The sequence below is a fragment of the Centroberyx affinis genome, unplaced genomic scaffold (genome assembly GCF_046629955.1).
Source record: "Centroberyx affinis isolate AG114_WGS23_722 - 3 ecotype Tasmania unplaced genomic scaffold, CSIRO-AGI_Caff_v1 ptg000489l_1, whole genome shotgun sequence".
NCBI classification, from domain to species: domain Eukaryota; kingdom Metazoa; phylum Chordata; class Actinopteri; order Beryciformes; family Berycidae; genus Centroberyx; species Centroberyx affinis.
The window spans coordinates 87,084-101,069 of record NW_027279143.1 but is presented as its reverse complement, the minus strand read 5'-3'; the positions used below and the strand labels follow the sequence as shown (position 1 = coordinate 101,069).

The following is a 13,986-nucleotide window of genomic DNA, read 5'->3' as shown; positions in this document are numbered from 1 at the left end:
GCCATTACAGACACAAGGATACTGTACTTGGGACTAATCATTACCTATCATCTATCTATGGGGACAAAACCCTATCCTATGCCTTGTTACCTTGAGCAGCAGCTCCACCACCTCAGTGTGGACGAGTCCCTGGACTGACTCCCCGTTGACATGAGTGATGAGGTCACCAGCCCTCAGCCCCGCCTCATGTGCTGGACTACCCTCCTCTACACACTGTGGAGACACACACACACATTAAAACTATTATTGGACAAGCAAGCATATAATCAGTTGTTATCACGATTGACACTGTTTCATCAAAGCAATTATTACCACTAAAGATTTATGGTTACTGAACAACATGAAAATGTAATCTGACTATACAGAACTGACTTGGGTGATTATGTCACCATACTGCAGCACCTAACCATTTATGTAGCAGTAGTGGTAGGTATAGTCTACTGCAGGAGAGAGGGAGGCAGCATCTGAAAATAACAGCCACCAAGCGCCACATTCTGGCAAAATTTGTCTTTGGCAGATAAATCAATAAGGGCCACCTGCCACACTGACCAGGAACTTTTTGATTCGATAACATCTGAATGCCTTGGCTTTATACAATCTTTAGTCTTTGCATGTTCTCAAACTTTGTCCCCGCCGACCACCGTATGCTCTCTCTGACTGTGGGCAAATGAAATCAAAACAAAACAAGGACAGTATCAAACTGGCTCCTGATTGGCTGCCTGTTACTCTGGCTCTACACAAAGCGGTAGTGTCTAAACTTCTGGAAACTTTTCCTCCCATTTGTCTGTTGCTTGGATGTCAACAAGGTTAGCTGAAACTTAGCGTTATTCTCATGTTGCCTGGTGGTGATGAGGCAACACACGGCAGGTGTTAAGGCCACCAGAAAGAAACTAGAAATAACCGTCTCGCGGTTGTATGCCTCCGCCAATAAACTTTGTTTTATCATTGCAAGGACAGTCTTTATTTATTGAACATATATAATTAATGTGATTATTAGGTCAACTTAAAGGATTTTGGTGTCTGCAAAAGTAAGTGACAGCACTTCCACCGTTTTTGTAGAATGACCTAAGATCGTTTTCTCAGCTACAGTGGTAAGCAAAACATTATGATGTCACAGTGAAGTTGACCTTTGAACTTTTGGATATAAAATGTCATCACTTCATCATTTTATCCTATTAGACATTTGTGTGAAATTTTGTCATAATTAGCGTATGAATTCTTGAGTTATGGCCAAAAACGTCCTTTGACCACCAAATTCGAATCAGTTCATCCTTGAGTCCAAGTGGACGTTTGTGCTAAATTTGAAGAAATTCCCGTTCCTGAGATATCGCATTCACGAGAATGGGACGTACGGACGGACGGACAACCCGGAAACATAATGCCTCCGGCCACGGCTGTCGCCAGCGTGGAGGCATAAAAACAAAGACCAAGACGAAAAAAGATCCATTGTACAACTGAATGAGCAAGTTTTACAATAAAACTCTAAATCTGCTCTTGTGTCGTTATTGAATGTTTCATACATTGCCTGATTCTGTACACAAAATGGCATTGAACACGGGTAGGGTGACATATTGCTATGAAAAATATATCTTAATTATTTTGGCCAATAAAAATGATTCTTGGCAGGTACATTTATTTTATTTATAGTATTTCTATTACTATGGTAATTAGGCTGACAGGCAAGTTTTCTCTATTTAGAATGAAAAAGATCAATATACAATAAGTGTGTACAGTTGTATATGCCCTCAGCTGCACCACCACCTATACCTGAGATGAGAACACGTACCCAGACCATGTGGTGGACAGTGTAGACGTCACTGTCTCCCATGTAGACTCTGATGGCCCGCAGAGCAAAGCCGAACCTCTTCCCGGAGCTGTGGATGACCACAGGCGGCCGGAGGCAGCTGATGCTGAGGGACAGGTCCCGGCTGGGGGACGAGTCTCTGGAGGAGGGGTTGGAGGACAGGGACAAGGACGACTTGGGGCTTGAAGGAGGACCTGCCGAGTCGTCTGCATGGGGGAGAGGAGCGGGATCAGAAAGGGCAGCGTTTCAGTGTGTGCCACTGGTGGCTTTTTGCAAGAGTAAAAGGAGCATAGTATGTACTTCCAATGTTATGGGTATGAATATTTGAGATCTTTCAGGTTAACCCTTCTCTCACATAATCTTTTCTGTTGCGCTCCACTGTGAAAGTGTATGTGATAAAGCAAAACTACCATAAAAATAATCAAAAAAATGGATATTACTCTATTTTGAATGACTTCAACCTGACGGAAGGAAGTGGAATAGTAAAACACCAAACTTGGAAAATCAAGTGACATTACATTATATTCTTATCTTGGCCACAACAATACTATCTATGGTCTGTGTGAACTGTGTTGCAAATGAGACTGCATCCGGCTGTAGAGGGCACTGTAAACACATCAATATAGTCTCAGCAACTAGTCAAACAAAATATTAGATGGATAAGTTCTGTCTCCAAAGACTTCTTGCAATCTGCATTGCACTAAAAACATGACTGTAACTGCTGAAGTGCCTTCCAGCTCCAGGGGAACATTGTGCCCCGACTGGAGGGAAGCAAGCGAAAAGTGGAGAAATGGGGAGAAAGTGAGCCCTACTCTGTTATTTTCATCCATTTATTTTAATTTCCTATCTTTCCTATCTCTCTCAGTCTCAGTCTCCCTCTGGTGTTGTTATCACACTGTTGTTTTGTCTGCTTTTTGTAAAGGTTATTATTATCCCCTCTACCTGGGGTGATGATGAGGGACAGGCCGGAGACGGAGGCGGACTTGGGGACTTTACAGCCAGTGGGGGGTCTCGGTTTCTCTGGGGTCTCCAGCTGGTGGGCAATGCGTCGGGACGCCCCTCTCCTGTAGGACGGCCTGGTGCCTGTGCTGTTGCTCCGGAGACGGATGCGCCGCAGGTTGGACACCATCCCATCTAGGATCAGAGAGTCAGAGCTTGAGCACTGGTGTGTGTGTTTAATATTTGCAAAATGAATAGAGAAACAGAGAAACAGGATGTATAGAGTTGTGTGTTGGTCAGTCGTACCCTCCTCCTCTGCAGAGATGGCAAAGCGGGGCATGGTGTCCAGACTCTGGGTGCTGTTCATCACCAGAGGGCTGGCGCTGCGCTCTGACTGGGAGGAGCTGGACGAAGCACGAGGACGCAGACTGGAAGGAACAAAAAATAATTACAGAATTTGAGTAATACTCGGGATAAGCCAGAATCACTTTCGAAATGTTGTGAAATATTGGCTTATATGTACAGTAATCTAGAGCTATGGGCAGACAACATTTTTCCTCTGAAAGCATTACACAGTAACTATGGGTGAATGCCTATAAACAAAAGAGCGGGCCAAGCACCAAATTCAAAGATTTATCCAAATCTTAACTCGCATTGCCTTGTATGCTTTTGGGTTTTTTGCTGGCTTTGATGTCAATGTTTGCATATCACATGCATAACCCAACAGCAACAGATGTTTGGGCTATGACAATCCTACTGCTAATAATCTGTTAAGAACCAGATGTTGAAGCAGCGCTTTATCCCCATTTCAAACTCACTTTGTGTTTGTAATTTTTTTTTTTTTTTTTTTTGTTTAATCCCACCTACACACACGCATTTCTTTATGTGTAACAAGTAAACAAAGTATTTTGTCTCATATGAAGGGTTTCATTCCAAAATGCTATGTATCCATTTTGGGAAAAAAAAACATGAACTTGTGTTAATTGCTCATTATTTAAAAATACAGATGCTTATATCTACTAAAATGTTACTATTTTGTGAGTAAGGTCTTCTCATTCATTTATTTATCGTCTTTAACACAGGGTGCTGGAGCCAATCCCAGCATGCACTGGGCGGAAAGCAAGGAAACGCCCTGGGTATTCACAAAGGGCAACTTAGAGTCTTCAATCCACCAAACCTACATGTCTTTGAAATGTGGGAGGAAACCGGAGCAAACCCATGCGAACACGAGTAGAACATGCAAACTTGAAGGTAGCCAATTACTTCAATAATATTCCAACATGAGTTTTATGAGTAAGTATCTCATTTTTCGAAAAATGGGGCTTGTTTTGGAATAAAATTCTTCAAATTAAAAAAGGGGGGATATTGTGTTAATTGCCATCTGACATTTTCCATAAAGTCGTTAACAAGGGGGAGAGGGAAGGGCTGTAATCATTTTTTCTCATAAGCACGCTTCACTCCTACCACTCCCAACCGCTCCAAGCTCTCACCTCCCCCTGTGTCCATCTGCTCGCCTGTCTCCACTAGCCAAGTGTTTGTGTCCGTCTCCCGGGGAAAGGACTCCCCTGCCCTCCCACCGCTCCTCCTTCTCCTCGCTGTGGCTTCGCTCTGAGGACGACAGGCTTTGGTTGGACGGCGTAGAGGTGGACAGGTGCTCCGTGCTGCTGTACACCTGGAGTGTGGAGCGAGTTGAAGGTCAATATTCTGTTCTCCTTTTGCCACATATACAGGATTATCCAGGCAGTTTGAGTGTTTTTATTGAGCATTCACAGCATTATTTTATTCTATCAAATCAGGTACGTATGCCAATCATCTCAGACACCAATGATGAATGACAATGCAGGAGGCTTGAAGACCAATAGGCAGTAAAAGATAAAGATCGTACCTTGCTGAAGCGATGGGCCACAGAGGAGAACTGTCGGAGCTCCAGAGAGGATTCATCATCGTTGGTCTCATCGTCCTCATCCGACCCCAGGTGACAGTAGCGCTCCGACCGGGCTGCAGGGGACACACACAACCATCACACACCAAGAAATACATTTTTTATTGGAATTGCCAGCAGGCACTGCTGTAAACTCAGTTCCCTGCCCAAAAAACATGAAAACCAAAAAATGATATATTGCCATCAAAACCACTGCCATTTTGGAAGGTAATACACAGATACACAGGCAGTATCAGTGTCTGTCCATGAGTACTGTCTGAAAACTTTTCTTCAGCATAGTGAATAAGAGTAGAGAATAAGAGAAAGCTCAAGAGATGATAAACTTCTCCCCGGTTACCAACAGTTGTCATAGTTACAGATTCATAAATCTAAGTGTATTTAATTGGCAAATAATAGTTGGTTTATTGCAGAAACTCCTACTGCCTATTTTGAAAGTAGTAAGTGTCCTCCTGTGCCTCTAACGGAGGAGTCTTAAGTTTGTGCCATCCATTGGCCCCAGATGAGAGGTTCTGTATGTATGTATGTGTGTATGTGTGTGTGTGTATGCATAAATCCAAGTTAGTCTGACACCTACTGTCAAAGTAACTGGTGTCATCCTCAGTCTCTAGTTGAGGTATGAATTCAGCTTTCTGCCTCAGGAGGCCGTTCCAGTCCAGACCCAGGAAGAACATGTGCATCTTCACCTCAGTGGTTCCCCCTGGAGAAGAGAAAAGACAAGAATAAATTTGGTTCCCATATCTGCCCATCATGAGCCTGGTTTACAGCTACTCCTCGGCACATTTGTTGCCTCCCATTTGTTCACTTTGCCCCCATGACATTTCCGTTTGTCATGAGTACAGTAAGTAAAGTTACAGGATGGCCTAATGTACCACATTAGAAGGAATAAATTATCAGTAGGTGCTGGCGTCAATCATAGCCAGTCAAATCAGCTCCTCTCATTCCCTTTAAAAGCAGTGCCCCTCCTGCCATGGGGCACTGACAGCTTTGTAATGGATGAGGAGAGTGCAGATGGGCTGCGCCAAAAAAGCTTCTCCCAAGAGGAAACTAATGTCCTTGCTTGTGAGATGCACAATCGCAAGGCACAAACATACCGCAAATATGCCACCAGGGGCATATGGTGTCCCTTTTTAATTAGAATTCATGTTTCTGCAGATACTGAAATCCCTGTCACCGTGTTTTCCATGAGTGATGATGCACATCAACAGTTTTATGTTGGACACAATGATTCAGAGAATAACCACATACAATAAAATGTGTTTCCATTATTTTGTTGGTTGCCTGTAAGAATACGAAGCCATTTACATGATTGCATAAACGGACAACTCCTCATAATAATCCAGTTCACATGACTGAAGTACTTATTTTGATTATCCAAAGAGAATTGTGGAAATAAGAGTTTGTTTTATTTTACTAAAAATAAAATGTTTCCTGTCCCGCTCCCGCCACTATCAAATTCTACCAAAACAATTGCAGCCATGATTCTGCACTATCACATGTTGTTAGTCGCAGCCAAAGGCCTATCTCTGTTGGGATGTTATCTCTCTCTATGGTGTTTACATGGGCTCTGCCTTACTCGCACTTTTGCCTTAATCACATTTTAATCATATTTTTGTTGTGCACATAAACATGTCTACTGGTTAAAGAATTCGTATAACTAATACTTCACTCACTTATCAATCACTTAGTTCAATCACTTATATCAGTAAGATATGGTCTGAGTAGGCGGAGGAGCAAGCAAAATTGAGAGATTTGACTCTCCCCTCTAGTGCGCTCAAATGCCATGGCAGGCCACAAAATTACCAAACAGGTATAGATGGGGAAAAAATGCTTGCACCCAATGAAATTGCCACTTGCTGGCACAAGGTCACTATGTCTGATCTACGTCGGCATAAAATTAGGTTTCTATATGTCTGGAACCATGCTGGGACCCACGGCACCCCAGAGGGCTTTGTCCCAGCAGGCATCTGTCTGTCGTATCTGTCCATCTATCCATTATTAGTAAAGCTGTCGCCAACCTGTCCCCAGGCGTTCCAGAGGGCTCTGTCTCAGCAGCCTGGTGATCAGGTCCTGGGCATCAGCTGGCAGGGCATCCTCCCCCTCCGGCCAGATGATCTCATCTGGACAAAGAAGCCGTTACCAGTGATTCATCAAGGAATTCAACTTTATCTTTATGGCCCAAGGGATTGCAGTGCAGAAGTCCTCAGAAAAGGAGCAAAAGCTTAAGGCAATGATTAATATCCTAAGATCAAAAAAATGAAATTAAAGCTGCATTATGCAAGATTTTATGGAAACATTACACCCAGTCTTATCAGCCTAAATAACAAAGTGGGGCTGCAACAGAGAAGAGTGTCCCATCCCCCACTAATTGAGATGCCGTAGATTCGCCCTATTTTCCCAAATGAAATTCTGGTGTATCGGAATGGCCACTGGCGGGAAATCTTTTCAGAGAGTAGGATGATCAAAACCGGAAAATGCACATTTTATGACCATCTGTAAAAGGAATACATTTCCACTTTTCATCAAAAACTTTCTTTCCTGCCTCTCTCATCTCTTTGGTATTTTTTGGTATAAAGTAATCAGTGACCGGCTGGGTTGTTGAGCATGCTGTGCAGTTTACTGACATCACATGACATGATTTCTGGGTATTGAAAAAAATTCAGACAGTTGCCTCATGCAAAAATTGTGTAGTGCAGCTTTAAAGTCAGAATTCTTATTTTTGCCAAAACACAATCTTTCATCTTTGTTTCTAAGCATTTCCAAATGTGCAGACGAATCGCACGCAATGACATAATAATAATGCACTAAACTAAATGGTCTCTTACCATTGACCACCTGACCAAAGAGCTGCTCAGGTGTGTCTCCAAAGAAAGGCACGCAGCCCACCAGGAACTCATAAAGGATGATGCCCATGGCCCACCAGTCCACAGGCTTCCCATAGCCCTGCCTCAGGATCACCTCTGGGGCAATGTACTCCGGAGTACCGCACACCTGCAGGGAGAAAAAACATGGGAGAGGAGAGGAATTACACAGAATGATCATTGAGTGTAGCAATACTTCATGTAACAAAGGGAAAGAGAGGGGGAAAGTGGGAGGGAGGGAGATAAATGTAATAAGTATAAAATTGTCAGTTTAAATAAAATGGGAGCAAGGAATAGGGCAGGAAGAGCAGAGAAGAGAAGAGAAGAGAAGAGAAGAGAAGAGAAGAGAAGAGAAGAGAAGAGAAGAGAAGAGAAGAGAAGAGACTAACCTGTTTGTCGATGAACTCTCTGGTGTCTTTCTCAATGTGTCCTTCATACAAGTTGGTGGTCATGTTCATTAGACCGATCTTCGACAGGCCAAAGTCTGTCAGCTTAATGTGGCCCATGGAAGTGATTAACAAACTATAAAAAGAGGGAAACACAGAAATCTTTCATAGATCAAAAGCCAACCTCAAAACATAAACTGAAGAGTGAGTAAAATATATCAAAGGGCAAAAGCTTCTGAAAATTCTCTTTTACAACTTGAGAAAGAAGCCAGTCCTTTGAAGATTAGCATGAGGCTAAAAATGATGGAAAAGATTTAGTGTAATTAGGCTTGAAACCAGAGATAGAAAAATGAAAAATATGCAATTTGAAACGTGTGAGAATGTTCCCTTCATGTAACCCTGCCACTGGACGGTTTGGAAAGACCGGTTGAGGACTCACTTGTCGGGTTTAAGGTCTCTGTGTACGATGCCGTAGTTGTGAAGGTACTCTAAAGCCAGGACGGTCTCAGCAAAGTACAGGCGGGTCATGTCCACAGGCAGAGGACCAATGTTCTTCAATAGGTTGGCACAATCCCCACCTAAAAAGACAGAGGAGTGTGTGTGTAGTGTGTACAGTGGGTGGGCTCCAGCCAAAGACTGCAGCGGGAAATTAGCTTATAGCTACGAGTCAAAAGTTTGGACACACCTGATTGAATGTACTATATTCATTCATTCATTCTCTTAAGCCATTTTGATCTAAAGGCCTCTGCTTAAATGCTTGAAATGTGTTTCTTAGACAAATATAAATAGTGGAGTTGATACCTATGTATGAATTTCAAGCCTTTGGAAAGAAAGCGGCTACTTTAAAGAATCTAAAAAACTAAACTAAAAAATCTAATCTAAAAAAAACACTTTTTTGGTCACTGCACAATTAAATATGGAAAATAGTAAAAATAAAGAAAAATGTGGTGTGTCCAAACTTTTCACTGGTAGTATATACCTAGTAAAATAAGTTTTGCTGTGCGCTATTCCTGACAAATAAGCATATAATAAACAAGCAAAACAACACTTTGTGTATGCATGCATGACTTTGTGCGTCTGTCCCACATCCAAACCGACCCTACCTTCCACATACTCCATGACCATGCAGAGGTGCCTCCTCGTCTCGAAAGAGCAGAACATGGAGACCACGAAGGGGTTTTCAGCGAAGGTGAGGATGTCTCGCTCCACGAACACCTGCTGGATCTGGTTCCTCAGCATCAGGTTCTGCCGGTTGATCTTCTTCATGGCAAAACGTTGACGGGTGTCCTTGTGGCGCACCAGGAACACAGCTCTGGAGGGCAGGAATGATGGGGTGAAGAGAGGAGAAGGGGGAGAGAAGAGGAGAGATGGAAGAGGGTAAGGGCATGACAGAGAGGGAGGGAGGTAAAGTGAGAGGGTTTGGGGGGGGGGAGCAGGCAGGAAGAGGGATGAAGAAGAATGAGGATCATTCACAACTGAACATGGAAATGAAACTGCCCTGACCGATTCTAAATGTAAACACAAAAGAAATTCAAAACATCCTCATTTCAGTTTCTTTTCTGCTTTTATTGGGCTCTCTGCGGTGCCCACCAAGAGACTGAGTCAGTCGAACGCACACAAAGGAGTCACTCTTACTCACCCATAGGCGCCGTTGCTAATGAGCTTGATGGTCTCAAAGTCGCTCTCCAGTGGTTTCCTGCGAGGAGGGGTGCAGGCCGCCCGGCTCTGAATCACACAAAAAAAGAAGAAAAGAAAGAAAACAAAACAGAAACTTTATTACTGCATTGCCTCTGAACTTCACAATTCATGCACTTCATGAATTAATTGTGCTAGTGTCAAGGAAACGTTTCCCCTAGTGTTCAGCATGATAAACAAGTGCTGCATATTCCACTGATATCTATCCAAGAAACCCCTTTCACTGATGTTGTAGGCATCACATCATAACCCTTTGTATTTCTTAATTATAATTCATTGCCCTCAATATTGTTTTACCGACCACTGTCACACTGAGTTACATTCCAACTTATTATAATTACTCAATCACTGCCACAGTTGTTTAGTGTCAGTTTATGCAGCCTCACCTCTCCAGTGTCGTCAGTCTCTCTGCTGGCTGCACCGTGTCCTGGGCTCGTCTGCTCCAGATGGACCATGTCTGTAACAGGAGCAGAGACACCAGTTCAAACTCCATTCAACTTCACTGAACCCAAATGAGGATGATGAGTGCTTATTCAACCGTCTACAACTGACTAATAACTGAGAAATGATGCTTAATAAATCAGAATCAGGCAACTGTCACTGTATCCAAAGCACATTTTGTTAGTAAATGATTTAAATTTTAACTCTACTAAGTGTGGCAATTTGTTTTATTTGACCAATAGATCGAGACTTTTCAGATTCAGGTGAATGAGGCTCTACTCTGTAAAATACCGTACCATTGTGGCAACCAGTATGATATGCTGTCCTGTAGAGGGAGATTTCTAAGGTTTTGTCCTATCAAGTACTAGGCCAAGAACACAACCCACTTTTCTGAAGGAGGAAGGACTTGGCGTATGATGTCAGGCAAGGCAGGAACTAAGTCTAGGGAAAATTAAGGGGAATTCAAGCCCTGAACATAACCAGGAAGACCCAAATTAGGACAAGAACTCAGTAGTCGCTCCAGATCCTTATCCCGCGTCACTACCCAACTTCAAATGTTTGAACCCTCTAATCTCCTCCGTGAACGTGTTTTGAGAAGTAAGCAGGGAGATGCATTACAGGTCAACACATGGACAAAATATTCTAAAATGCCTAAATAAAAAAGGTGAATAAATAAGCAGACAGAGAAATAAATAAATCCTGCACCTTCCAGGGGGTCCCGGGTGAGGCCGAGCTGGCTGATGATGTATTTGGGAATATCAGTCTTGATGCCGTGGCCCACCTTGGCGTGACCCTCCGCAGCCTCCAAACGGTGGTAAAACTCCTCAGGATCAAACTCCTGGAGGAGAGGAAGAAAGTGTTGTGGTTCACATTGTGTTTTACATATTATTTAGTTAGGTTTGGTTAAATTTGGGGCATTTAAAAAACATGCAATCACTGTAAAAATACTAGGAACAGAAATATACACACGGACACCAAACATAGTTCTCCAATACAAGAGCCACGGAATACACAGTTGGAGGAACTGGGAAACGCACATTGCGATGTCTGGAACAGCTTTTTCAGTATGATTCAATAAAGCTAACAGATTTGCATGCACCATACAGTGTTAGTGTCACTGTAGCTGCAACAGATATACAGTATATAGTTTTCATAACAGAGATAGATGGGGAAAAAAGAAGCCTGAAAATTGAGTCCAGTGTGTTTCTCCCTGGCTTGTAAAACAAATGGGACTCATATACATCCTTGGTACAACGTTCAAAACATTACCTTATGTAGCAAGTTCAACAGTATTATTATTACAACTAAGGGTATTATTATTACAGCAAACGGTATTATTACTATAGCATATCATTAATGTGTACAAGTCACCTGCGTTTGAAGTGACAGACTTTCTGTTTCTGGTGAGCAGCATGTTAATATCCTGCCACTCCAGCGCCTATAATTACAACTGTGTCATGCCAACAAGACTCACCAGACACTCCAGGAGCCTGGCAGGCCTGGAGATGATGATGAGAATCTTCTTCACCAGTTTGATGATGATGGTCATCTCCTCGCTCTCTGAGCGATCATACGCCTGATCAGAAAAGGACAAAGCACGATGGATTATTAACTTGACTTAATCCCATTGGTGCGATCCAGGAGGCAGCGTAGCTCATCAAGAAAGGTTGACTGCACTCTGTTCTCGGACGTATTTTCAGCATCCATTTCATATTCTTATACTCGTATTATCCGTTAGTGATTTAGGGGATCTTGGCTGGCATTTCAACATCGTGCTTCAATTTCAGCTAAGCAATCACTCATTTCTGCAGTCTGCCTGCCTGCATCTATAAATAATAGAAAAGACTTATGAATATGCTTTTAATAACATTGTCTCCATATCTTAGCCTAACATTGCCTTACCATAACCAAACAGAAGGCTTATCAGTGTGCTTTATAGGTAGTGAAAGACTGAGGTTACTCAGAGTTCAAGTTAGTCAGCCAATACGTTTGACAGGTAAGATACAGAACCAATTACAAATTGTTATAAGATTAGTTGTCAAAGGTGTAGACTATAGGAAGTTGGTAGAAAAAACACCTCAGCACTCATACTAAAGCTGCTCAAGCCTGCTAAATCTTTCCCAAATGTCCATTGCACCAGTGTGCTGGATGCTAAATACAAATATAATAATACAATATCTAATAAAAATACCTAGAGGCAAAATATTTACAAAAGGGAGACAAGCCATTATAAGCTTTTCCACATATTCATCTCTTTAACGAATGCCGATTCTGATGTGGCGGTCATGTGGGGATCTTGAATAGTTTTTGTTCCATTTTAATGTATCCTCCAAAACAAAGCTGACAGCTTTATACAGCAGTATCCAGCCACGGACTAACCAGGACCAGGGCCAATTCAGATTGTTTAAACACAGGACGGAAAGTACTACTTGCTTAAATAAAAATGTTTCAAAGCTGGAAAATTATCTTTGTTGCCAACAATACACAAAAATAATTACAAAAATGTTGTTGTGGGGGAAAATTCCAATGACAAAAATAATGCCTATGCCTGTTGTTGTGTAAACTAAGCTACTGGGAGACTGGGATGAGGCGACCTGGAAGAAGAGAGAGCACTGCATCTTGGGTCATGGGACAAGAACTAACTGCGGCACCATTATAAATGAACTCAATGTTCCTATATACACTGGATTCTAAGATTAGTCCTCTTTCCAGAGGCCAAATGATCCTACTAGCCATCTTTCTGAGTCAGAAAGAAAAAGTCATTCAGAGACTGAGTCTGAATCTATTTTACAGAGAGCAGCATTTGGACAGGATATGTTCCTGTGGAAAGTTATGTAACAGATCATTATATAATCAAACGTTTGACCACTGCCCAGATCTAAGTCGTAATATAAAATGACAACACCGTTACTGGCTAATGAGTCCGATCAGAGCGCCATGATAACCAATCAAACATGCAATTCCAATCCAATGTTCTCAATGCAACAATAGCATGCAATGTCCCAGAAGGTAATCAGAGCTATACAATCAGCAATCCATTCATGTCTCAGTGGGAATAAATAATTGTTTTTTTCTTTCTGTCCTGGTGCAAGACGTCTATGAACATTGGCTACTGAGAAGTTCATAAATTACATTCACATTACGGACATTTTGTACAACAAGGTAGATGAGGTGTGCTGTAAAACTGACAGACCAAAGGATATCATCTTGGTTTGTATGCACAACAGTAGTGTCAGTGACCTTAAATTTAGGGCTACAAACCTATCTACAAACCTGTCTATTCCCCTGGCTAATAAAAAAACACTTAATTGGAAACCACAGGGGTGCCACCACCTGTGGCACCCCCGTCGTCTCTATACTAGCTTTTTTTTAATGTTTATTTCATCGAGTGGATGCCTGTTTCTCACTCTCTAATTGACTGTGCTCTTACTACAAGGACTGGCTGTATATGTACGTATTTGTTTTCTTTAAATATTTGCACTGTTTATAAAATCTGAAGCAAAATGGAAGTGCATTTTGACAGTGGGATTTGAAAGTTGTTAAGAGATTACTTACAACAAAAGTAACACCCTTCCATAAACTATGTGTATAGTTTATCCACAGTTGATATTAAAAATGGATTGGTGAATGAATAAGTGATGAAACCCATCAGAAGATTTGGCAAGCATGTCTAAAGTAAGCAAAACTAGAAAAGGGTGGGCTAGTTGTTACTGCAATGCCAGCTAAGGGATACACTAATAAAACTAAGTAAAGTCACAAGAAGTAGGCCATTCCAAGTCGCAACCATAGTTTTGCTCCAAGCATCCAAAGCACAATGCTCTAATTTACCATCACATCACTAACATGAGTGTAGCCAGAGGATGCAGCAGCTTATGAGCAAAAAGGTCAGTGACTAAACTCCCAAACTTCCACAAGAAGGCG

At 42.1% G+C, this 13,986-nt stretch overlaps 1 protein-coding gene across 2 annotated transcripts in view; it reads right to left on the bottom strand.

Moving 5' to 3' along the window:
* Positions 1-13,986, bottom strand: part of mast3a (microtubule associated serine/threonine kinase 3a) — a 31,577-nt gene that overhangs the window by 3,689 nt on the left and 13,902 nt on the right. For both annotated transcript variants that reach the window (XM_071517391.1, XM_071517392.1), the window contains exons 9-24: positions 11,540-11,641; positions 10,771-10,903; positions 10,011-10,081; positions 9,569-9,654; positions 9,033-9,241; positions 8,369-8,507; positions 7,933-8,065; positions 7,508-7,673; positions 6,701-6,802; positions 5,260-5,382; positions 4,629-4,741; positions 4,234-4,415; positions 3,050-3,171; positions 2,747-2,938; positions 1,787-2,010; positions 91-213 (exon numbers count right to left, since the gene is read on the bottom strand). In XM_071517391.1, coding sequence (XP_071373492.1) covers positions 91-213; positions 1,787-2,010; positions 2,747-2,938; positions 3,050-3,171; positions 4,234-4,415; positions 4,629-4,741; positions 5,260-5,382; positions 6,701-6,802; positions 7,508-7,673; positions 7,933-8,065; positions 8,369-8,507; positions 9,033-9,241; positions 9,569-9,654; positions 10,011-10,081; positions 10,771-10,903; positions 11,540-11,641 — 2,220 coding nt within the window. The remainder of the gene's footprint in view (positions 1-90; positions 214-1,786; positions 2,011-2,746; positions 2,939-3,049; positions 3,172-4,233; positions 4,416-4,628; positions 4,742-5,259; positions 5,383-6,700; positions 6,803-7,507; positions 7,674-7,932; positions 8,066-8,368; positions 8,508-9,032; positions 9,242-9,568; positions 9,655-10,010; positions 10,082-10,770; positions 10,904-11,539; positions 11,642-13,986) is intronic.